Source organism: Daphnia pulicaria, chromosome 11 (assembly GCF_021234035.1).
Source record: "Daphnia pulicaria isolate SC F1-1A chromosome 11, SC_F0-13Bv2, whole genome shotgun sequence".
In the NCBI taxonomy this organism is placed as follows: Eukaryota; Metazoa; Arthropoda; class Branchiopoda; order Diplostraca; family Daphniidae; genus Daphnia; species Daphnia pulicaria.
In genome coordinates this window covers 2709876-2732154 of record NC_060923.1, presented here as the reverse complement: position 1 = coordinate 2732154, position 22279 = coordinate 2709876, and the positions used below count along the sequence as shown (strand labels likewise).

The window sequence follows — 22279 nt, the reverse complement described above, 5'->3', positions numbered from 1 at the left end:
TGGTGTATAGGCAACGGAATTCATTAATGCCGATCTTTACATAAAGCAAATGAATCGGATAAATATTCATCTTTATTAAAACAACCGTAGGTATGTATATAGGTATTGTACAACAGTTGGAAAAATTACGTAATTAATTTGTCGTTTCCGGCCAGATAAAAGGAAAGGCTTACTTGTTATATCGCCGTCATCGAGTCGTCTCCAGAATCGGAATTGTAATCATCTGACTGTTGGTCGCTAATATTCAAAACGGGAACTGGAGGTGCCGGCCGTTTGACGGATTGTTTCGGAAGCGGTGGAGGTGGGTGGTGAGGTTCCGGCGGAGAATCGTTCGCCAAAGGATTGCGGCGAGAAACGTTCTGGAACGGGAAAGACTCTTGAACGTATCCGTTATTCACTTTGCCGTTGGCTCCCTTTTTATCCAAGTTGAAATCCGGGTTGTTTTCCACTCCAATGAGGATTGAATCACCACTACTCTGACTATACCAACAAATTTAGTGTCTAATTATTTATGTAAGAAAATTAAATGTACCTCTGGTTGTCAAAGCTGTTGTCGTGATTCGAGTTGGACGAGAGTTCCAGACTTAAAATCGGATTAGACGTGCCTTTGTGATGTTGATTAGGTACAATTCCAGCATCGTCCAGACTAGATCCTTGCGAGCCAAAGGACGGGCGAGCAAGGAGACCCTCCAGTCGACGTTTGAGCCTGTAAGAAAATGTTTCTCAGTTAAACAGCAAATTCTGCTAATCAATTTTGAATGGGAAAGTTTACTCTGATCTGTTGAAAGATAGAATGCCGAGGAGAATAAAGGCGATAACCAGGGCTACGCAAGCGACAATGAAAAGGATCTTGAAAATGGCTTCCGAAGTGTTGGTCTCCGTCGGAAGTGGTCCGATGGATACCAGATTTAATCCTACGCCTAGGCAAAGAGCTATAAGCTCATTCTGATGCTCATCTTTCATTCTGTAGAAATAAAAAATGAAACAAGATAATATAAGAGCTCTTGACACAATTTCCTGATCGGGACTCACGCAATAATCACGTTGGCAAGGACAGGTTCCGCCTCTGCTTTTGTCTCGTCGATAAAGTGGCTCAGAGCAGAGTTGTAAGAATTGTTGCCCGTCTGCGCTGTTCCAGCATCGTATCCTATTACTTTTTCGACGTTACATTTGAAGCCGAGCGTTGTCGTAAAAATGGATTCAATCTATAATTTAATACAATAAAAAATAACGCTAAAGCTATTTGGGCTAAATTGATATTTAAAACTTTCCTCTGATCTCCCGGCTTCAACTTCTTTCTGAGTGTTGTCAAAAACAATGTCAACTTTATTCTCTTGAGTGACGACATAAATCTTGATGGCCTTACGGCTCGAATGCTTCACTGTGTTGCATACAAGATTCGTGATATTTATTGAAATTGCAGTGAAGATAAAGAAATTATTAAAAACCTTTGTCTTCACAGGTGACGTTCAATGTGAAATAGCCTTTCATGTCGGTCTGGACGGTGAATAACAAGGTGATCCATTGATCTTGATCAATCCGGAATGGTGGTTTGTTCACGTCTGCTAGCCCCACTGACGACTGACTAACGGTAAACTCATCTTCAATCTTACAGGTGACAGCATCGTTTTCATCTGGATCAGTTATCTTTGAGAAATCAAGTGTCAATTCAACTTACAGGCAGATTTCAACTTGAAAATTGTTTTAATTACCGTCATTGGAAATACTCTTTTACCCGATGAATCACCCTGAGTAATTCCACCGGACAAGGAACCGGAAAATTCCGGGTCACAGTCGTTCACATCCACGATCTATTTTCAAGCCACCCAGAATAAAAATACCGCTCACAATATAACAACTATTGTCTGTTTTTCATTTACGTTGACGGTAACGTTGAGGTATTGTCCAACACTAAAGTCAATTTCCGAACAGGATCCAACCACAGGTCTGTTGGTGCATTCGTTAGTAGTATAGATAACGACGTAAGGAATGGTTGGAGGATTTTCACGATCCAGCGTCTTTTTAGTTTCAAGTTTGTTGGTAGTTTTGTCGGGAACATCAAAGTATTCATTATTCCCACCTGGGTTCGAAAAATTACACAAACTATTACAACACATCCGAATAATAAAACTATGAATTGGTTAATTACAAACGACATAGTAGCAAACGTCATAGGGACTTTCTCCAGGGTAAAGATTAATATTATCTTGATCTATTGCGCTTTGAAACGTCTTGTTTTCCATCTGGTTTTCTGTCCATTCAAAATGTCACATCATAACCATTTTATTTTGAGAAAGTATTATTAAAAAACTACGACTTTACCCGTGAAGCTTAATGACTGGGCGTTCGACTGGAAATAAGGCTTTTGTTTGTTAATCGATCGCACGTTGATTCTCAAATTCATTTGGTTGCTAAGAGGGCTGGGCACACCCTTGTCTGTGGCTATCAAGACCAGCTATTAAACAAAATAAACACTTCATTTAATCATAATTTGAATAAATTAAATACACCAACTTACGTTGTAATAACTTTGAACGTCACGGTTCAACTCGCTATTTAAAGTAACTTGACCCGAGTCCTTGTCTAACCCAAAAACATCGTTGATGCTGTCATCTGAACAACACAAAATTAAAATCAAGCAAAAGGCCATTTTTCACAATTAATTAAATATATACGTACTGCTCCAGGTGTAGACGACTATCCCATTATCTCCATCATCGATATCGGAGGCTTTAAACTTGAGTGAATTAGTTCCGTTGTATAGTAAAGGCAGATCCACGGTCGAATTCTCCTGCACTTCAAAAACCGTGTTGTTGCTATCGGGAAACACGAATTGGGGGATATTGTTGTTGACATCCAAGACGCAGATACGATACGTCGTGTTCATGGAACACTGAATACCTTCAATGCTATCCCCCTCATCGCAAGCCTGATGTCGAAAAACCAATTAATTAAGCAACACTTTTAGTCAACTTTCAATCAATCAAAGTGATACCTGAACGGTTATGTCATAACTGCCGGTACAATCGAGCATTTCTGGGACGTCGAGGAAAACTTTTCCGATGGAATTGTCGACTGTTTCCAAGCGGAAGAGGTCCTTGCATTTATCGGGCTGGTTACCACCCACCCGAGTTTGTCCGTGCAGAGTGAACGTCAACCGTGTATTTGGACCGGTGGTGTCGTTGTCTCTACCTTGAATCGAAGCCACCAAGCCACCACCTTCGTTCTACAATTTAACAAAGAAAAACATGAAGGAAATGCAGATTGAACTGGATGAATGAATGACATACCATAGTCAAATTTTCCAATGGTGATCCACAACATCCGTTAAGTTCGCCTAGACATGAAAGTGTCGGTGCGTTGTCGTTAACATCCGTCAACCTAAAAATGAATTCCATTAATTATGTCGTTATAGAGTTTTATGGAAACTGTTCTTACGTGATGTTGACTCGTTGGAAAGTGGACAGACTGCCGACTTAATATTAAAATAAAAATAAGAACAAGATTCACCAAATAAATAGTTAACGAAATATTTACGGGTAATTCCTACGCGGTAATTATCACGGGCTTCAACCACGATGCTGTAGCTAGTTTTCTTATTATCGAAATCGAGCAACTCGCAATTCCTCACCGTCATCACGCCAGTGTGCAAATCAATGGCAAACTCGTCGACTCCTTCAGAATTTTGCTGTGACAGAAGGAAACTCACATTCCCGTAAGCTCCTGTTCATCAAAACGTCAATTTTGTCTTTGCTCAACTTAAAATAAAAATGGTACCTGTGTCGGCGTCGGTAGCTGTCAACTTGGAAACAATCGTGCCATCTTTGGTTGATGAATGAGTACTGCATTCGGGTATCGTCACTTGGCTGGGCGTCACCGTCAACACTGGCTCGTTATCATTGACATCGATGACGTTGATTTTGATCTAGAAATTCAACTGTATTATCTCTGGGTCTGGATCAAGGGAAATTGTAAACATACATTTGTGTTGGACGACCGAGTTGGCGTTCCACTGTCAGTTGCCATCACTTGGCATAAAATCACGTCATTTGTTTCTCGGTCGATTAGCCCCGTCGTGGTCAACTGTCCGTTTTTATCGATGGCCACGTCATCACACGAACTGCGTGAGAGAAATGTCAATATTTCATCTTGGCTGATAAGTTTCAATGATTAAATACCTGAGTGAATAAGTGATGGTATTGTTGACGTCGACGTCTATGGCCCGGACAAATCCGAAAACTGTTCCAATGACCGTGGCGTTTCCTTCCACGATGAAAAACTCTTTGTCCAACACATCAAAGACGGGATCGTTATCGTTCACGTCTTCAATATTCACCACGACATAAACTGTCAAAGTATTCAATATGATTAAGTGAATTTCACAATGTAAAACTCGATTTAGACTTACGTTCGTCTTTGTTGCGGTTGTCGGCCGTTTTGCTGTCCGTAATCGTGAGGCAAAGATCTACAGAGTCGAATTTCTCACGGTCGAGTGGCGTATTCTTGCAATCGTTGCAGTTGCCCGGTGGAAGCGATGAATCGCCAACTTGAAGACTGGCCGTCACTGAAGTAACGATTCTCGAAAACTCTTTGGTCCAAGCTCGACTCTTCAACACCAACACAAACGATTTCTTCCATTCGGGATCGGGACTACTGATCAGTGCACGATTTTTGAAGAATTTCGAATTGTCCCAGTTGATGGAGAATAATAAATTAGGGCTGTCGTCCTTATCAGAAGCCGTAACTGTAGTCAATTCAAACGCAGTGCCGGCATTTTCAATCACGCTGAACGTGACCGTGCCAGGCTAAACAGAAAAAAGTGTCAATAAATCAGCAAATGAAATTGCAATTGGGACCAAAACTAACCGGCGAGAATGCGGGAGGATCATCGTTAAGATCTTGAATGTTGATTACCAAACTAGCATTTGCCCTCCGTCCGTCGTAATCACCATCTAATGAAAGAGACAACCGTATCGGTGAAGTTACCAAGATGAACTGAGTGGAGGAGGACCATCAGGGAGGAATTTATATACTCCTCCCTGACGCCATCTTGGATTTTGACTGCCCCTTTAGGGGGATGGGTCATCAAAAGCCAAGGTCAGTTTTAATTTAAATATTTTACTTTTGTCGATAGCCTGGACAGTGTAGCTTAACATGGACGACGTAGATTCCCGATCAATGTTGCTCGTCGTGCGAATTTCACCAGTCGTGTCATTAATGTCGAAATAACGACCTGCGTCGAAACTCTCCACAATAGAATACCTGCAAGTAAATGAATAAGTGATTTCGATTGAGTTTCTGCCGCGTGGTCCACAACTCAAATTTCCTTATCTAAATTTTTCCACGGTAGGAGAGGGGGAGGAGCTAAGCTTTCGTGCGCGACATTTGTTTTAGCTATTAGCATAAATTGAATATTTACTTTTTCACTTTTCTCTGTTTGTTTTTTTATTTTTATGCAAACGTGCACGTGTCATTTATGCTGATTTTGGCTAATTGACTGCCACGTGGTCTGCAACTAAAATTTACATATTTAAATTTTGGACGGTAGGCTACAAGCAAAAGTAAAAGGGTAAAAGGAAGATTTCGCGCGTGACCTTATTTTAGCTAATAATTAGCATATAACATTCATTTTTTTCCCCTTTTCTTTGTTTTTAATTTATTTTTAATATTCCCATTTTTTTGCTAATTTTCACGTGGCGTTTACCTTATGCTGGACTGACCGAAACCTGGGCTGATGTCGGCGTCGGTTGCCTTTACCGTTGTCACCAAGCTGCCTACCGTTATATTCTCTAAGATATTAGCCGTAAATTCAGATTGAGTGAAGATGGGACTGTTATCGTTTATGTCGTTGGAGTACAAGTTGACGACAGAAGTGCTGAACCGATTGCCAGACGATTCCTTCGCTACAACCTAATAATAAAAATTGAAATGATGTGTGAATTTGCAGATTAATCTTGGCTTTCTTTACATACCGTGAAGGTGACGTTTCGTTTATTGCTATCCTCGTAATCTAACAAACCAGAAGATGTTATCCTTAGGGAAAAGGTTCCATTATTGCGGCCGGTGTTAGGACTCAATTCGAGGTGTGATTTAATCTCTGACGAACCTTCGATCGACATGACATAAGAGCCAGAGTCTTTCTGTGTTTAATATCAAGTTAAAGTAAAAAAATTTTATATTTCAGCCATTGTTAAACGAGAGTGAAGGATTTACCAGATCAGGATCAGAGACTAGGATGTCCATTTGTGACAGCCGACCCACGAAATCTTCATCGACGCTAGCAAAGTCGTAGACGGTTTTGTCGAAGATTGGCGCATTGTCGTTGATGTCGTCGATGAAGACGGTTGAGTTAGTCACGCTCTTAAATGTCGGGAAATTCCGGCAAGTGGCTGTAATGCTTAGATCAAAGTAGGAGTCAAAGTCTTCGACGTCACGGTCAATCAATTTGGCTATTTTCACTCCACCGGTCGTTGGATTAATCGAGAAACTGCCTCTAGGATCTGACAGAAAGTTGATCACTCGTTATTGTAGAAATTTAATTAGGGAAATTAAAGACCTACCCACTAATGAGTAATCAATTGCGTCGTTCACCGAAACGTCTCCGTCTTGAGCTTGAACATAAAACACGATCTTATCCTAAATTGAATAGTAAGAACATCAAATTAAAAAAAAAGAGATCAATCTGATTTGGAATGATTTAACTTACAACTTCTTCTTCTTCCAGAATGTTTTTGAAGGGCACTTCCAGTTTCCACACGGGCGCCGAATCTTTTTCATCAATCACGTTGAGAGCAACTTGAATTGATCCATTCAAACCACCTTTGTCCTGTACACACACCAGAATTCGTTTTAGTTGCATCTTTTTAAAAATGATTTGCGAATTTTAATTATTACCGTCACGATCATATTGAACAAGTAAAACTGTCCCGCTTCATAATCTAGTTTTTTGGTGACACTAAATTGTCCGTTTTGAGGATCCATGGTGAAATTAGATCCATCACCACCAAGAGTCTGAAATAATTTAAACCACTCAAAAATTTGTTTGGAATTTTGTGTTGATTAATTCATTTACCACATAACTGTAAATTAAATTGGAAACATCTCCTCTATCGCCATCGGTCGCATCAAAATCATAAACAAGTCCATTGCTATTCTGCTCATGAATTATAGGACAATTAAAATTTAAACGTTTCTAAACATTAAAATTCAGTTACCTCTGAGAAATTCAGCGCTGAAGGGGGATACTTGGAAAAGAACGGCCTATTGTCGTTCATGTCCATAATGTTAAAATTAAGTGATTTGACTGCAGGCGAAGGTTTCGAAATATAGAAAGTGCACGAGTACGAGTTATTATCGCCACTTTCGTAATCAAACTCTTTCATCGAGATGATGTCCACCATCCCGTTCTTTGGGGTACCCATTCGCAGAACAGTTCCGCAACCATTGAGCAATACCGGATCGTAAGATTCATTGACTATTAACGCCAATGAAATAGTGAAAGTAAATGCAAAATAGTTTCTGCTCGTTTAATTAAAAATAAAACAAATTTTCACCTTGGGTGTAGTAGAGAATGGCCAGAGTCGTGTTCCCTGGCACATTTTCTTCGACGTCCAACTGATTGGCTGCAACGGAAACATTTACGTGCCCAAATGCCGCGCTAGTGGGCGGAGGTAAACCGATCCAAGGATTTTGCCATTGCGCAACTAATGAGTAAATAACAAATCAATAAACGTTTATTTTATTGACAAGACAAAATCTGAGAGTTACCCGCTGAAGAAATGAAGAGAAAATACAGAAACCCGCTGACCACTTTCGGATGTAGAACCATTCTTCTGAAAACACTCGTTCGTTTAGAAATGTACGACACTCTTGTATGAATTTTTACCAAGAGAAATTGACGCAAATGAAAAATGACACAACAATCTCTGGCAAGCGATGAGACACGTCTAAATGTTTTCGTTTTATCTCGGACGTTGCATCTTAAATATGGCTGGGTTGGGCAAGATTTTTCAAGATAAGACAACGTCAATTATGAGAGTTAATTGGGAAATTACATTATCTGGTATGTCCAGCTTGAATCTTCAGGTATTTAAGTCGATGAATAATAATAAGTGGCAATCCAACCTGGCACCGACTGGATCGCATTCAATTTGGCATAGGCGTGTTAGTGCAAACAATAAAACACGGGGAGGCAAGAAATTCCCCCTGCGTTCCGTTACCTAGGCAATCATATCTCCAAGTCAAATTTGTACAGCTCAAGTGTTTTGGGTTGTAAAAATAAGAATTTGGTTTATGGCCAAGCAGTCAAATTATAATGGTTTCAAATGATAACGAATCTATCAACATCAGTTGCTTGAAACGATATAGACTTTCATCTCGTGACTCGTTTAATTATTCATTGATTCAAATGTATAGCCAGACGCGCAACTCTTATTCATCGAAAAAGAACATATTCTTTTTGCACCTAGTATAAAATTAGTTTTAGGCTTTTAGCAGAGATAACAGATCAAAGATAACAAAACAGTACGCACTACGCAGCCGTCGTTGGGACATCTAGCGATTAACATCAAAATAATTTTAAAAGATGATTCAATTAATAACCTACAAACCTCTAGGATGAAAAGGTAACATGGGTTTCCGCCACTGAAGAGAATCTGGACGCCTAAACATTAAAAACAGCCGGTTAATCTACTCAAAACTTTAATCACAACTTCCTAATGTAGGTTACACTTTAAGTCATGTTTATGACGGAAAATTCAAATTGATGTATTTGAGAAATGGTTATTTACAAGACGGTCATTTCATGATGATTCAACAACAGATATAGAATCATTTTGAACCTGTGAATCTATTGGATTAAGTGTTTGTCTGGTGAATTTTTTGCCACTTGGCTACTAACGACGTCATATCTGATGACATTTTTGTCCGTTTAATCCCCTTGACGGGTTCGTTACTCGTTTCTTCTTCTACGACCAAAGTAGTCGACTCGGCCACTGAGGCGACGTCTATCTCTGCTGGTGTTGCAACCTCCGGTAAAGGTGCTACTACTGGCTCGACTGGGACGACTGGTGAATTGGGTGTAACAGTATCCAGAGAAGCCAAGTCGGTGTAGAACGAGTTCAATGCCGAGTCTAAACATTCTGCAACATCCTCACTTTTGGCAACTACAGTGCATTCTGCAGGCGAGGTTGCGGATCTCTCACCGTCCGAATCTTCTAGCACCATATCGATGACTTGATCTTGCTGAGTTTCTGGTTTGACTGTTTCTTCTTTAAACTTGTTTTCCATTTTATCCAGCCATTCTTCTAGAAAATCGGTCTCGAGTTTCTTTAAGTTCCAGGCTTCTTTCAAGATTTCCAACTGGGCAGTTAATTGTTCAGTTGAAATCCCAATAGAGAGTAGTTCCTGCGAGCTCAAGTGATTCTCCAATCGTGTGATTTTTTGGGCAACAGTCAATGGAACAACTGGAGGTACAACCACTAATGGTTTCAGGATTTCTCCTGCAATGAACTGGACTTTTTGAACAGGAGTAGAAATCGAGGTTTCTTCTTTCTCTTGGAAACCCAATCCCTTGAAAGTGTTGACGATTTTAAGTGGCGAATCTGGTCTCACCTCAAGATCGAGAACGGGATGGTGAGTAAGAGGGAAAAACTTTTTAAAATCATTGCCGAGCTTCGGGCGCGAGTCGTTAGATTGTTGTGGACGCCTTCGAAATAAAGGAATAAAAGTTTCCGTTTTGTGATCTGGAGGAACTTCCATTTCAATGGCTGCAATAATACTGTCGACATCGATAGTCAAGCGTCCGTTGGTTTTGGCCTGTGCGAATTCTGGCCCAGTTTTGAGATTCTTTTCAGAAGCACCGATTTTAAAGCTCACTTTTCCTTCTTCTTTCTTCATTGGTTCAGGAACGTTTAGCTTTTCAACTGTAGGTGTTGATACAGCAACAAAAGTTCTAGAGGATTGCAGATGAAAAGGAATTATAATGTTTTCTCACAGTAAATTTCATTTGTAATAGTACTTGATTGGAAGTTCTTGCTTTATTGCAGAATTCCCTGGTGGGACAGCTTTACTTTCTTCCTGGATGCTTGGATTTGTGTTTACTTTAGTTGTTGCAACGCTGGACTTAGACATAGGTGGTTTTAGCAGGTCCTGGGGTTTTTCCCAAGTCAGTTCGTTTGTGAGTGTATGCCAAAAGTAAGGTTGTCCTGATTGAGGATCCCACAGCTCTTGCCAAACTTTGTTAAAAATTTTTTTTATAAAAGTCAATTTAAGGGTTAAAATACAAACATTTTACCTGAAGGAGTTGTAGGTGCTGGAACCTCTTCTGTTGATTTGATTTCATTCATAAAATCTTTAAATTCCGAATCTTCTTCTTCTTTATTGCTATCTTCATCGTCAGAAATGTAGTGTCCCAACAAAGCATGGAGTTTATTAGTTGGTGCACTAGGAGCTACAGGAGGATTGCCCATTGAAGGGTTGTTTTGAATTGAAGGACTCTGCGATCCTTCGGTATCGTTCATTAATTTTTTACTTTAGTATTTTACGGACCAAACTGATTTACCTTCATCATCAAGCTGAAGAATTTGTCTTCTATTTTTAGGTCTCCATCTAGAAGCCATTCTGTATGCACTTTCAAGTATTTTGTTTGTCTTTCTCTGTCAATAATGCTTTCGCATTTCTTTCGGTTTGTCAAAAAATAAACATAACATTTTCGTCTGCTGTTCTACGGCATGAAATCGATGTTTTCATGTTTTCATATTTGGATTTTAAGTTTTAACATTAAAATAGTACACGATTTCACCTTAAAAAAATGTCTTTAAATTTACACAAAAAATGTTCTCGACTTATGCTGTAATTAATGTAAAAATTTCCAAGATTTTTTTTTTTTTCATTTTTACTTTTTTAGACCTGAAAGCCCGCCGCCATGCGGATATAACAACCAATCAAACCATTGTAAAATTTAGCCGACTTGTTTTCCGTCTGCAGTTGAAAACCTCGTAAATCGAGGTTGTTGCTTTAAGTCATACTTATTTACTCGCTCCCGGTTAAAGAATTTCAACTGAAAGTACTTAGTGTATGGGGAATTTACAATAAAGAATAATCGCCAACGATAAATAGTTACGATTGATTTGCAAATTTTATGATACATCTGCACTATTAAACATGTAAATTATCATTGCAGTGAGTTCTGAACAAGGATCCTGGAGCAATATCGTTTTCCGATGTGCAGTAGCAACTGGAGCTCATCCCATTGATCTTACCAAGACACTGATACAATTAGGGCATGAACCCTTGGCGCCAGTACCGACCAGGACATTTTTTGGTAGACCTGCTCTCGGTCTTCCTAATGTGTTCCAATACAGTAAGAAGGAGTTAGTGTACTTGAAGCACGTTTTGCAATCTAATGTGATCTGTTTTTTTCCAACTTTCTAGTTGGATACATAAAGAAACGAGATGGATTTTTCGGCCTCTACAGAGGACTTGGTCCTAAAATGTGTGCAACCATCATTAAAGGCATGGCATTTCAGAAAGCCACTGAATTATTCATAGTTCATGTGGAAGGCAAAAAAGAAAAGTATGTGACTCAATACCATTCACATTTTTATCATTATGTGCATGTAATGTATTATTACCTTTTGAAGAAAAAGGGACCCATTCACAGCTGATGATGAAGAAGAAGAGGAGGAAGTGACTGCTGATGAAACATTCTCGACGTTCGCGTTGACCCTCTGTCGTAACATTTCCGCCACTACAGCATCTATTATTGCCAGTCAACCTTTCCACGTTATTGCCGTACGAACCATGGCTCAATTCGTCGGGGAAGAGCAAAAGTATACGTAAGTAAATTCGCTCGATAGACGCATTTTTTGGCAAAACTAATACCCCATCTTTGTAATCATAGTGGCGTCTTTGCATCTGCAAAAGAAATTTACCATGAGAGTGGGATTGCAGGATTTTTCCAAGGAGTTACCCCTAGAATTATTGGAGAACTTTTGGCACTTGTGCTGGCTTCGTCCGCCAGTTTTACTGTCAGCACATATATTCTCGGTGACCCGCGCTACAGAGCAACCCTTAAAACAACTTTCGGGGTAAAAACGAAGCAAGGATGATTTCACTTTTGATTTTTGTTTTGTTAATTGCTCTAAATTTGTCCTTTCAAGTTCTTGTCAACGTCGCTGACGTATCCGTTCCATGTCATGTCTGCTTGTATGGCAGTAAACAATTCTGGTTTGGCCGCTGGTCAACCCCCTCACATGCCTATCTACGTCAATTGGACCGACTGCTGGTCGCATTTGTCGCGCAACAATCAACTGAAACGAGGCTCGTCTATCGTTTGGCGTTACTACACTGGAACAACTGCCGTTTTGCGGCCAAATTAAGTTCCAGTCGGCTAGACTCTTCGATACGGAGGTGATTCTAATCAGGAGGATTTCAATTATTTGTTTTCTTTTCGAATTTCGAAGTCAAATAAGAGCATAGGATCATTTCAGTATGTTCATTCACAATCTCTTTTTTTTTTTGTAGATTTTGATAATTTCTTGATAGATTTGGGCTCTGGAAAACTTATTTTCCTGTTCTTGAACTTTCCCGGTAGAATGGTCAATCATAATTTCTCACATCATGTTAGTTTCAATCGTAGTAAACCAGAAGGATCGCACATGAACATTGTCCAAACAGTGAACTCCCTCGACAAACTGTGTGACCCGCTAACTCATCTGCCGTCATGAAAATAAAAACCAATTAGACCTTACGAAATGTATCATTCTGTGCCTGTACGTTGCTGTACCTTGACAGAACGTATGTATACGAGTATTGTCCGTACTGAGTGACGCACTGCTTGATATTTGGTTTAATAATTGATCTTATTCGATTTGTGACGTTCGGCCATCGATCTCCCAGTTCAATTGAAATGGAGCCTGGATCTTACCGACTGAAGCTGCTCATTCGCAATCGATTTGGAGTTCTAGGTTAACGCGTTTTGTTTGCTCCCTTTACCATCTGCCAGAAAATGTCGCCAAGCAATCAGAGTATTTTACAACCAGAGTTAAAATTACAGGAGGATTTGGCTGCCTTCAAAAAGAATGTAGACAACATGTTCCTTATCACCATGGGTATCTTCGTCTTTTGTAAGTTTTGGCATTTTCTCAATTTAATTGGTTTTTAAAGTCATTTTATTTTTTAAGGTTTACAAGGTGGATTTGCATTTTATGAATCATCGTGTGTCCGACCCAAGAATGTCATCAACGTCCTGTTTCGCAACTACGTCGATTCAAGTACAATTATTAATCAACCAGGGAAATTATATTAAATTGTTGTATTGCTGTTTGTTGGTTTCATTTAAAAGGTATCAGCGTGATATTTTACTTCTTGACGGGCTATGCGTTAACATTCGGTGGAGGCGAAAATGGCTTCTGTGGGACGCGATATTTTGCCCTGGTAGGCCTGCCCGAAGACAAAATGGCACATTGTTTTTTCCAGTACACGTTCGCAGCCACGGCAACATCAATCGTGAAAGGAATCGTGCACGAACGCTGCACTACCACGGCCTTTCTCTGCTACACTTGTTTGATTTCAGGTTGTGTATAATTCCTTGCTTAGAATGTATATACCTACAACTCACACTGCCTCTTTGCATTTCAAATGTTTAGGCTTCACTTACCCGGTTTCGTCTTATTGGGCGTTATCAGAAAATGGCTGGCTTAAGGTATTGGGTTTCGAGGACTTTGCCGGAAGTGGATCAATTCATGCGTATGCTGGGGCAGCAAGTTTAGCAGCTGCCTACATGACCGGCCCACGACACGATCGATTCGAAAAGGACGGGAAAATGAACAACATTCCTTTCCATTCTGTTCCGGTCATTAAAATCTTGTTCCTGTTAAGAATTAATCAAATAACTCGTTATTTTTTTAACTATCCGGTTTAGCAAGCGTTTTTAGGCTCGTTCTTCTTTGTTTTGGGTATGCTCGCTTTTAACACAGGATCGAATGGATCTATTACAAATCCGGGAGACGGAATTGTAATAGCTAAAGTTGCCATCAATACGATAGTTTGTGTTTTGGCCAGCTCAATGACAGCAATCGTTTTCCAGCGTTTTGTTTTTGAACGCTCTTGCTGGAATTTTGAAGTTGGGCTAAATGGCAGTTTTATTGGAATGGTACGCATTATTCTTGAAGAGTTTGTACATAGCTTTACATTATAACCTCAATTCTCAACTGACAGATAACAATATGCGCCGGATGTAACCAGTATCAGAATTGGACTGCTCTAATTGTCGGATTTCTGAGTTACTTCGTCTATCTTATAGCACAGAAAATAATCATATTTGCCAAAAGTAATTTTGGTTTAAAAATAATATTGTAAATTGAAAAACAATTAAACTTTAACATTCAGTTGATGACCCTGTCGGAGGACTTGGAGTGCAAATGGGAGGTGGATTTTTTGGTTTAGTCTTCGCCGCCCTATTCAAAGATGACGGTGTTTTCCTTCAACCATCGATGTCCAGCGCAAATGTACAGGCAGCTATTATACCTTTCTTGTTTGAAATTGCAATAATGTTATTTCTGTTAGACCTTACTGATTAATACGGTGGGTGGAATCACTATCATGATATGGGGGTCTGGAACCATTACCTTGCTCTACGTCGTCCTGCGCTACTTCGATCTTCATCGCATCAGTCTCTCCGAGGAACAAAATGGTAAATGATTTAATCTTGTAGCTTGTTTGCATCATTACTGGAATATTTGTATTGCGTTGTAGGGCTGGACGAGTTAGTTCACAAACAACAAGCCTACTGTTTTGAAGATGTGTTGGAACACCGGAGTGTGTACTCCTCTAGTAACTCAAATAATTCATTTCCTTTTATTTTGACAAGTGTATTCATCCAATTAACTTGTGTCCTAGTGATTGTCCGACCAGCCAAACGTTCCCATTCAATGGATGGAATAAATCGTCGAACACGATAAACATCTGTTACCGCCACCGCAAGAAATGAAAATAGGAACGATTGTAGTTCATAGACGACTGCGGTTCAAGTTGTTTTTGCACTTTGTGCTTGTTGTTCAGTTCAACTAGAAATAGAACGGAACCACATATCTTAGACGGCCTTAATTGATTCACTAAATATTTTGTTCGTGGTGCGCCACAACCTGACATCAGGTATACAGTTGTCAGAAGGTAGGTAGGAAACTAATACGTTATTTATAGAATGGAGCATATTGTGGCGTGCAGAAGTTTCCTTGGTGAGTGCATCCTTTTTTGAAAAGTTGTAATATCAAGACTTGATTCATTAATTATGGGCTAGTCACCTTCGTCATATCCTTTTCTATTTCAGTTGATGGATTCTGACGTCAATGATGCAGCGGAAAATGGGGTGGATGCGTTACCGAATAGGTAATAACTCTGGAGATCTTGCAATCAGCGCGAGTCGACCATAGGTTCGAGTTGGAAGATGATGGTGAACGAAACGTACTCTTTACTGTTGGTCGAACAACAGGAATTAGAGAGCCTTAAGAAGAATATGGACGATTTATTCCTTATCATCATGGGCAACTTTGTCTTTTGTATCTATTTACTATTTCTACTTTAATCTTCGCAGTCTGTTTTAATCAGTTTGTAATTAAAATATTTTAGTTTTGCAGCCTGGATTCTTCCTTTATGAATCGGGAACCGTTCGCCAAAAGAATGTCGTCAGCGTAGCCTTTCGCAAATTTATCAACACAAGTGAGATGGAACTGTATACTTATTCCGTATCAAATGAAAAGTAACTAATTTTTTCGACGTTAGCTATTAGCTCGCTGACCTACTTTCTCACCGGCTTCGCGCTATCATTTGGCGATGGCAATGGTTTCTGTGGATTTCAATACTTTGCCCTGGTCGATCTGCCCGACGAGATGATGGCCGAGTGTTTCTTTCAGTACACGTTTGCTGCGGTAGCGTCATCCGTCCCTTCGGGAGTGGTACACGAACGCTCCTCTACCGTCGCTTTTGTGTCCTACACGGCGTTGACTTCTGGTTAGATCTAAATGTTTATTGATTCAGTTCTCAGTTGGATTTCTACTCAATTTTTTTCGTTGTGCCGACAGGATTCATTTATCCGATTGCAGCGCATTGGGTGGCGACCAAAAACGGATGGCTCAGTCGGTTGGGTTTCGACGATTTCGCTTTTAGTGGTGTAGTTCACGCCATGAGCGGAGCAACATGTTTGGCAGCTGCTTGGATGACTGGCCCACGACTGGATCGCTACGAGTCTGGCGGCCAACGTAGAGTCGTTATTTCTCCTCACTCAGTGCCGGTCTTTTTAAAACTAAAATTTGCCATTTATTAGAACATTCATTTAATTGTTTATTTTTTACAGCAAATGATTTTAGGTGCATTCATCTTTCTCTTTGGGATGATTGCCTTCAATGCAGGATCCCAAGGATCCATTAGTCAGTCGGGAGATGGACCGATTATTGCACAAGTCACGATCAACACACTTATATGCGCCATGACAAGTGCTGTGACTGGACTGATTTATCACCGGTTCATAGTGGACCGGTCCAAAAAGAACTGGAATTATTCAAGTTGCGTTAACGGAAGCTTTGTTGGAATGGTAACTCCTGATTTGTATATTTTGAAATTGGCAATTGAATTTAATTCCGGATTCCATAGGTTGCCATATGCGCAGGATGTAATCAATTCCAGTGTGGCGGCGCTTTTGCACTGGGCATTCTGTCCTACCTCTTATATTTGGCCATTCAGGCGATAGTGGAAAAACTAAAAGGCAATTAATACTTTTACTTTTATTACCATTGACTCAAATCTAAACATCTTACAAATGACGACAGTGGATGACGTGGTGAATGGAATTGCAATTCAGCTGGGCGGCGGATATGCTGGACTTCTCAGCGTGCCTCTGTTTAAAGATAATGGGCTACTGACCAATCCATCTAAAAGCTCTCCTTGGGTATAGAATTTAACATTCGGCTTTGCCAACCCAACAATTTTTAACCAACAGTTAACATTAATAGGGTTTGCTGATTAACGCTGGAGGTGGAATCGTGATCATGCTTTGGTCGTTTTCCATCACTATATTGCTGTTCATTGTTCTACGATACTTTGATCTCCATCGAGTATCTCCTGCCGACGAAAAAATCGGTTTAGATATGGCGATACACAAAGAAAAGGCTTACGACCACACTGTAAGAAAATAAGAGAAGTTCATCGCAGTTTCTGGGTACTAATAACTGTTCGTGAGCTTAACTATAATAACTAAGAAAATCGTAAGTCTAATAATAAATTCCAAAACCCCAATTGAATCTGTAGCCAGCACTATTAAAAAATAACACTGTTTTTTGTAATTTCACAATTTTTCGCATTAAGATGACAACTCAAAAACTTTTAAAAATAAGAAAGAAAAATGATTGATTTCTGTTAAAGTCCAAATCGTCCGGGTGTCCGGCGTGGTGTACCCTCCGGTGCTCGTCCAGGTGTAATAATCTCCGATCTAAAAATAATAAAATGAAAAAAGTTTCAAATTTGTTGGAATTAACAAAGGCAGAGAGAAACTAACTTTTTGCGAACGGATTCTTCTTTCTTGAGCTGCTCTTCTTTCTCGGCAATCATCTGTTCTTGAGCTCGTTTCATCTCCTCCTCCATCGTCGACATGGTCTCCTGAGCTTGTCGTCGCTTTTGACTCCTACCTGCGCCAGCCTGCTTGACCGAGTAGAACATGGGACCCATCTCAGCCAACCAAGTGGCTTCAACGGCCGTCACGCATTGCATGTATTCCTGAAACGACAACCGTTAATCATTCCATTTCCCCCTTGAAATGTAGCGGTTTGATTTTACCTTGGAAGTCATGATCAGTTCATGGTAGACCACGTAATCCGGCGTGTAGCCCATACCAAACAGGGCGGATGTAGGATGTAAATGGCAAGGCATACCAGTACGGCAATGCACGTACTCGCCGATACCTTTCAATCGCGCTGCTTGGTGGAAATAAGCTAAAAAAAAGTCGACCACAATTAAAACATGTAAAATGAGCATTTAAAACATTTTGTTATTACCAGAGCAGATGCATTTGCGAATCACGTCCCAGTCTTGGCCGGACGAGATAATGGGCAACTTGAGTTGGTCCATAATGTCTTTCAACTGTTGGCGTACCTCGCGCACTTTCCGCATGGCTTTGTGGTGGATGAAATGTTTCTGGCACCATGTCGACGAATAACTGCAAACACGAAACAGAGAACTCGTTTAGCAAACATCCCAGAGAATTTTCTTTTTATAAATTTCTTACTTGCTAATTTTCCATTGATTGTAAACGTGTAAAAGGGTCAAATGGTCCGATTCAGGTACTTGAAACTTTTCTCTTGCAGCGTCAGAGTCTTCTTCGCGGCCTTTGGGTCGAAAGAAAATGGCCGGCACAGAGAGCATAGACACTATTAACACAATACAACAGTTAGAAAACGAAATGGATAAATCTTAAAAACTTTGATTTTACCGATGATGAGGCAATCGGCACTGCATTTCATTTCGACCGATGCGATCAACATTTTCGAGAGAGCGGGATCCAATGGGAACTCGACCATCTGCCGGCCTAGTGGCGTTAAAGCCCCAGTGTTTTCTAGAGCGCCCAGAGTCCACAGCTGGAACATAGAATTCAACATGTTTTCCTGTAGAATAGAAAAACAAACAATTGAACTGACTTTCTTTAACTAAATCATTTAAAGCTTTTTACCTGGGGAGGTGGATCCATAAAGTGAAACTGCAGGAGATCCTGAACACTCAAGGATTTGAGAAGGAGGACGACATTGGCCAAATTTGTTCGCTGGATTTCTGGCAATGTTGTGACGAGCATTTCATCCTTGTACTGCCGTTCCGTGTAGAGACGGAAACATTGGCCAGGGCCGGTACGTCCGGCTCGACCTGCCCGCTGGTTGGCGTTGGCTTGACTGATGGGGTAAATCTGAAGGGCGTCCATACCAATGCGCGGATTGTACACTTTGAGTTTACAGAATCCAGCGTCAATGACGAACATGATGCCGTCGACTGTCAGCGACGTCTCGGCGATGTTGGTGGCCACCACGCACTTTCGTATCCCATCGGCGGACTTTTGGAAAATCTTGGCTTGCAGTTCGGACGGAAGTTGAGAGTAGATGGGCAGCACTAATAACGGCGGAGCGTTGTCAACTTGTTCCAGTCGCTCTTGTATCACCTCGCAAGTGACTTCAATGTCTTCCTGGCCGGGCATGAAGATCAAAATGTCTCCTGCAGAGAATGAACATTTAATAATTTCTACGGGCAAGGATTCACAAGTTTACAAACGCGTTACCTTGAGTGGGTTGTAGGTGGACCTGAAGGGCCTGTTTGACAGCAGAGTCCACGTAGTCCTCGCACGGGTTCTTACTGAACATGAGATCCACCGGGAAAGTTCGACCGGGAATGATGAAAACGGGAACATTGCCGAAGAAATCGGCAAATTTGGTCGAGTCCATCGTAGCTGACGTAACGATCAGCTTCAAATCTTGTCGACGACCAACCACCTACAATTAAATTCCGTTAAATAAGCGAGGATATTTTTTAATAAAGAAAAACTTACATCTCTCAAAAGACCAAAAAGAACGTCCGTGTTGAGTGAACGTTCGTGGGCTTCGTCCATGATGACGACACTGTAATTGTCCAGGTCGGGTTCACGAAGAGATTCGCGAAGTAAAATACCGTCCGTCATGTACTTGATGATCGTTTTCTATACAATACAAAAAAGCGGTTTAAATAAGTTTAAAAAATTCCATCGAATATTAAAGGATAATTTATACTTCGCTGGTGCAATCCTCAAAACGGATCGAGTAACCCACTTCGTCACCTAAATTGCAACCCATTTCCTCAGACACACGTTTGGCCACACTCATGGCTGCAACACGCCTAGGCTGAGTGCACCCAATCATTCCGTACCTAATGAATCAAACCAATCATTTAGTTTATATGCTATTGATAATGGGCATGTTGAGTAAAACTTACTTGCTGTAGCCAGCTTCGTGCAGGTACTGCGTCAACTGTGTCGTTTTACCACTGCCAGTCTCACCGACGATAATGACAACTGGATTCTCGCGGATGATCGTCAACAACTAAATAAAAAATAGAATTAGATGTTGGTCTTTGTTTGATACGATTCAATTTCAGACTGACTTGCTGACGAACGGCGAAACTGGGAAGATATTGTCGTTGCTGCTGAAGAGTTTTCTTCTTGGCGAAATCGCTGGATGCGTTGTCAGAGTCTTTCATGTGTTCCGCAAATCGCTGGCTCGTTTTGTAATCCGTCTCTCCCGTAGTCTCATCCACTGCACCTGCATCCTATTCAATTGGGCATTTTAGTTTGAATTACGACATCAATAGTCCTATTTAAAACTCACCTCTTCAGGACGTGCTTCTACACCCATGATGTTACCGATCTTGGTACCGGCCAATTCCCAATGCTTCTTCTGCGCTTTCTTTCGTTCCTTTTGCTCTCGATAAACTCGGACTAAAGCCGAGCCTTTACGGGCTGCCATCGCCAAATCGGATGTGGGATCCTGTTATTCAAAATGTTTATTACATTATTTACGTTTCAAATGCTATTATTAAAAGAGTACTACTGACTCTGACGGGGACGACGGCTTCTGGTTGTTTGGTGAAAACGTAGCGTCCGTCAAGGAAAGGCGGAACAATGTTGTGGACGAGAAGATGGACCCGAGCTTCGGCTTCTTCTTCGTAGTCCTCGTCGACGTCGATGGTGGTGACGACACCACTGGTCAACATCCGGTTACGTTCCCACAGTTCGTTGTCTTTCTGAATTTGTTTCTGCTTGGCAGACACACGTTTGCGCTTCTTCTGTTCCAGTTGCTCTTCTTTGCGCTGGGCGTACTCTTCACTGACTCCACCAAACGCTTGACTGGCTTCGGCATCGTAACCGTCGTCCAGGCCGTACCACTCACGGTCAAGACGTTTCTGCTCAGCCTCCCATTCTTCTGCGTCCAATTCCACCTCGGGTGAACCCACTGTGTTCATACAAATATTTAAATTAAAAAACCCACAAGACTTAGATGAAACAATGAAATCCTTGCCTCGATCAGTTGCAACTGAACTTCCGATGCCAGAATCTCTGGGCGTATTGTATCGTTGACTCCTAGCACTCCTAGATATTAGAACAAAATGTCATTAATAGTTTCTAATAACAGTTTTGGTAAAACAGTTTACTTGTAATGAGAATAGGCAATCCGTTCACTGCGTTCCGACATGTTCGAACCTCTTCGTTCAGATCTGTCATTGCTTCGTCTGTCTCCCCTTTCGGACCAATCAGAATCGCGACGATCTCCTCTTTCTGACCTGTCGGACGAACGACGATCTCCTCTTTCTGACCAATCAGATCCTCCTCTTCTGTCACGGCGCTCTGATGAGCCACCGCTGGCCTGAATGCGACGTTCTCGTCTCTCGGCCTGATCTTTTTCCCAGCCTTTTGATGCCGCAAGATCATCATCGTCCCAGCTGGAACGCGACGGGGAGTCTTTTACGTGGATTTTGGGGGTTGAAGGCTCGTCCCGGAATTTCGGCGTTTCCCAACCATTATCTGAACGTCTTGAACGTTTGCTATCTTCTCGAATACTGCGATCGTCTCTTCTCTCGCCAGGACGTTTGAACTTGGGACTTTCATCCCTGTGTCTATCATTCTTTACCTGAAATTAATATACAAATACATTTTAGAAGGAACTTTTCTTTTATGTTCTACAAGAAAATGTACTTTAGAAGAGACGTGAAACTTCCTCTGCTTGTCACGATCTTGTCTGTGCTGCAGTCTGTTTCTAGCTTCATCGGAAACACCTCCAGTGTATGTGGGGGTTTCATCTGACGTCCGCAAGGTTTTCTTGTCGACCTTGACATGGGGCTTCTGAAATCCTTCATCAAGTTTTCTCTGGTCAGCTTCGTCTTTCAAATCCTGAAGTAATGCCTCTTTCAATCTACGTTTTTGTTCTGTATTGGAGAAAAAAACAAATTAGGAGCATGAAAACTACAACACACTCAACAATTGGGCTCACCAGCAAGCTTGTCCAGTCCCAGCAATGATACTTTGGGTCCTTCTTCTTCGATTTTGTCGTTATTTTTTTTCTTTCGAACTACAATTCCACCCGATGTCGGGGCTGAACCTTCCAGCACTTCAATGTTGTCAAGATCTGCCATTTCTGCTTCTTAAAAAGAAGCAATGGCGAGAAAAAAAAGTTTGATTAACAAATGCAGCTAGTGGTTTCAAAACGAACTCTGTCGTCTA

At 41.0% G+C, this 22279-nt stretch overlaps 6 protein-coding genes across 10 annotated transcripts; 3 read left to right on the top strand and 3 right to left on the bottom strand.

The window, feature by feature from the left end:
• Window positions 1–54: 54 nt before the first annotated feature.
• On the bottom strand, window positions 55–8092 carry LOC124315098 (protocadherin Fat 4-like). 2 transcript variants are annotated; one of them, XM_046780485.1, is made up of 32 exons: window positions 7768–8092; window positions 7554–7703; window positions 7215–7474; window positions 7073–7153; window positions 6895–7011; window positions 6707–6826; window positions 6561–6636; window positions 6214–6500; window positions 5973–6140; window positions 5705–5910; window positions 5123–5262; window positions 4867–4952; window positions 4409–4805; window positions 4179–4347; window positions 3982–4120; window positions 3778–3925; window positions 3538–3723; window positions 3439–3475; window positions 3291–3381; window positions 2996–3226; window positions 2680–2929; window positions 2519–2613; window positions 2323–2455; window positions 2150–2251; window positions 1881–2080; window positions 1713–1811; window positions 1449–1647; window positions 1272–1381; window positions 1033–1205; window positions 773–964; window positions 533–706; window positions 55–480 (listed from the first exon to the last, which is right to left on the bottom strand). In XM_046780485.1, the coding sequence occupies exons 1-32, from the start codon at window positions 7826–7828 to the stop codon at window positions 177–179; spliced, it is 5181 nt and encodes a 1726-aa protein (XP_046636441.1). In that variant the 5' UTR covers window positions 7829–8092; the 3' UTR covers window positions 55–176. The 2 variants fall into 2 exon arrangements, with proteins under 2 accessions (XP_046636441.1, XP_046636442.1); XM_046780486.1 differs by lacking the exon at window positions 7768–8092 and having other exon boundaries at window positions 7215–7471; window positions 7543–7660.
• Window positions 8093–8741: 649 nt separating this feature from the next.
• Window positions 8742–10735, bottom strand: LOC124315260. Its single transcript, XM_046780809.1, has 4 exons — window positions 10562–10735; window positions 10295–10504; window positions 10019–10235; window positions 8742–9952 (listed from the first exon to the last, which is right to left on the bottom strand). The coding sequence occupies exons 1-4, from the start codon at window positions 10617–10619 to the stop codon at window positions 8857–8859; spliced, it is 1581 nt and encodes a 526-aa protein (XP_046636765.1). The 5' UTR covers window positions 10620–10735; the 3' UTR covers window positions 8742–8856.
• A 203-nt stretch (window positions 10736–10938) lies between these two features.
• LOC124315492 (mitochondrial carrier homolog 2-like) lies at window positions 10939–12751 on the top strand. 3 transcript variants are annotated; one of them, XM_046781206.1, is made up of 7 exons: window positions 10939–11117; window positions 11183–11362; window positions 11434–11575; window positions 11643–11837; window positions 11903–12089; window positions 12162–12411; window positions 12635–12751. In XM_046781206.1, coding segments are annotated over exons 1-6 (924 nt in total). In that variant the 5' UTR covers window positions 10939–11116; the 3' UTR covers window positions 12381–12411; window positions 12635–12751. The 3 variants fall into 3 exon arrangements, with proteins under 3 accessions (XP_046637162.1, XP_046637161.1, XP_046637160.1); XM_046781205.1 differs by having other exon boundaries at window positions 12526–12751; XM_046781204.1 differs by having other exon boundaries at window positions 12162–12751.
• A 204-nt stretch (window positions 12752–12955) lies between these two features.
• On the top strand, window positions 12956–15097 carry LOC124315324 (putative ammonium transporter 1). Its single transcript, XM_046780926.1, has 10 exons — window positions 12956–13127; window positions 13185–13274; window positions 13346–13576; window positions 13650–13855; window positions 13925–14155; window positions 14221–14332; window positions 14392–14510; window positions 14569–14695; window positions 14758–14835; window positions 14902–15097. The coding sequence occupies exons 1-10, from the start codon at window positions 13010–13012 to the stop codon at window positions 14961–14963; spliced, it is 1374 nt and encodes a 457-aa protein (XP_046636882.1). The 5' UTR covers window positions 12956–13009; the 3' UTR covers window positions 14964–15097.
• A 54-nt stretch (window positions 15098–15151) lies between these two features.
• On the top strand, window positions 15152–17519 carry LOC124315345 (putative ammonium transporter 1). Its single transcript, XM_046780974.1, has 9 exons — window positions 15152–15239; window positions 15332–15560; window positions 15631–15720; window positions 15784–16011; window positions 16083–16291; window positions 16355–16591; window positions 16651–16762; window positions 16827–16945; window positions 17010–17519. The coding sequence occupies exons 2-9, from the start codon at window positions 15449–15451 to the stop codon at window positions 17190–17192; spliced, it is 1290 nt and encodes a 429-aa protein (XP_046636930.1). The 5' UTR covers window positions 15152–15239; window positions 15332–15448; the 3' UTR covers window positions 17193–17519.
• LOC124315114 (pre-mRNA-splicing factor ATP-dependent RNA helicase PRP16-like) lies at window positions 17350–22279 on the bottom strand. 2 transcript variants are annotated; one of them, XM_046780538.1, is made up of 18 exons: window positions 22050–22279; window positions 21755–21984; window positions 21214–21689; window positions 21081–21151; window positions 20617–21014; window positions 20391–20549; window positions 20167–20331; window positions 19999–20105; window positions 19797–19932; window positions 19580–19726; window positions 19313–19523; window positions 18719–19248; window positions 18482–18653; window positions 18278–18419; window positions 18048–18208; window positions 17830–17984; window positions 17552–17769; window positions 17350–17485 (listed from the first exon to the last, which is right to left on the bottom strand). In XM_046780538.1, exons 1-18 carry the CDS (start codon window positions 22189–22191, stop codon window positions 17413–17415), a joined length of 3693 nt encoding a protein of 1230 aa, XP_046636494.1. In that variant the 5' UTR covers window positions 22192–22279; the 3' UTR covers window positions 17350–17412. The 2 variants fall into 2 exon arrangements, with proteins under 2 accessions (XP_046636494.1, XP_046636493.1); XM_046780537.1 differs by having other exon boundaries at window positions 17357–17485; window positions 17548–17769.

Bases quoted from the DNA above. Each gene is read 5' to 3' on its own strand.
- LOC124315324 (XM_046780926.1), top strand. From the start codon at position 13,010: ATGTCGCCAAGCAATCAGAGTATTTTACAACCAGAGTTAAAATTACAG. The intron at 13,128-13,184 runs GTAAGTTTTGGC...TTATTTTTTAAG, and splicing joins CATGGGTATCTTCGTCTTTT to GTTTACAAGGTGGATTTGCA. The intron at 13,577-13,649 runs GTTGTGTATAAT...TCAAATGTTTAG, and splicing joins CTACACTTGTTTGATTTCAG to GCTTCACTTACCCGGTTTCG.
- LOC124315492 (XM_046781206.1), top strand. The intron at 11,576-11,642 runs GTATGTGACTCA...TACCTTTTGAAG, and splicing joins GTGGAAGGCAAAAAAGAAAA to AAAAAGGGACCCATTCACAG. The intron at 11,838-11,902 runs GTAAGTAAATTC...TTGTAATCATAG, and splicing joins GGGGAAGAGCAAAAGTATAC to TGGCGTCTTTGCATCTGCAA.
- LOC124315098 (XM_046780485.1), bottom strand. From the start codon at position 7,828: ATGGTTCTACATCCGAAAGTGGTCAGCGGGTTTCTGTATTTTCTCTTC. The intron at 4,806-4,866 runs GTTAGTTTTGGT...TTTTCTGTTTAG, and splicing joins ATCCTCCCGCATTCTCGCCG to CCTGGCACGGTCACGTTCAG. The intron at 3,227-3,290 runs GTATGTCATTCA...GTTAAATTGTAG, and splicing joins CATTGGAAAATTTGACTATG to AACGAAGGTGGTGGCTTGGT.
- LOC124315260 (XM_046780809.1), bottom strand. From the start codon at position 10,619: ATGGCTTCTAGATGGAGACCTAAAAATAGAAGACAAATTCTTCAGCTT. The intron at 10,505-10,561 runs GTAAATCAGTTT...ACGATACCGAAG, and splicing joins TCTTCAGCTTGATGATGAAG to GATCGCAGAGTCCTTCAATT. The intron at 10,236-10,294 runs GTAAAATGTTTG...TTTTTAACAAAG, and splicing joins AGCACCTACAACTCCTTCAG to TTTGGCAAGAGCTGTGGGAT.
- LOC124315114 (XM_046780537.1), bottom strand. From the start codon at position 22,191: ATGGCAGATCTTGACAACATTGAAGTGCTGGAAGGTTCAGCCCCGACA. The intron at 19,524-19,579 runs GTAAGTTTTTCT...ATTTAATTGTAG, and splicing joins TTTTTGGTCTTTTGAGAGAT to GTGGTTGGTCGTCGACAAGA. The intron at 17,486-17,547 runs GTTTCTCTCTGC...TATTATTTTTAG, and splicing joins AATCCGTTCGCAAAAAGTTA to ATCGGAGATTATTACACCTG.
- LOC124315345 (XM_046780974.1), top strand. From the start codon at position 15,449: ATGATGGTGAACGAAACGTACTCTTTACTGTTGGTCGAACAACAGGAA. The intron at 16,292-16,354 runs GTCTTTTTAAAA...TATTTTTTACAG, and splicing joins TTTCTCCTCACTCAGTGCCG to CAAATGATTTTAGGTGCATT. The intron at 16,946-17,009 runs GTATAGAATTTA...TAACATTAATAG, and splicing joins CATCTAAAAGCTCTCCTTGG to GGTTTGCTGATTAACGCTGG.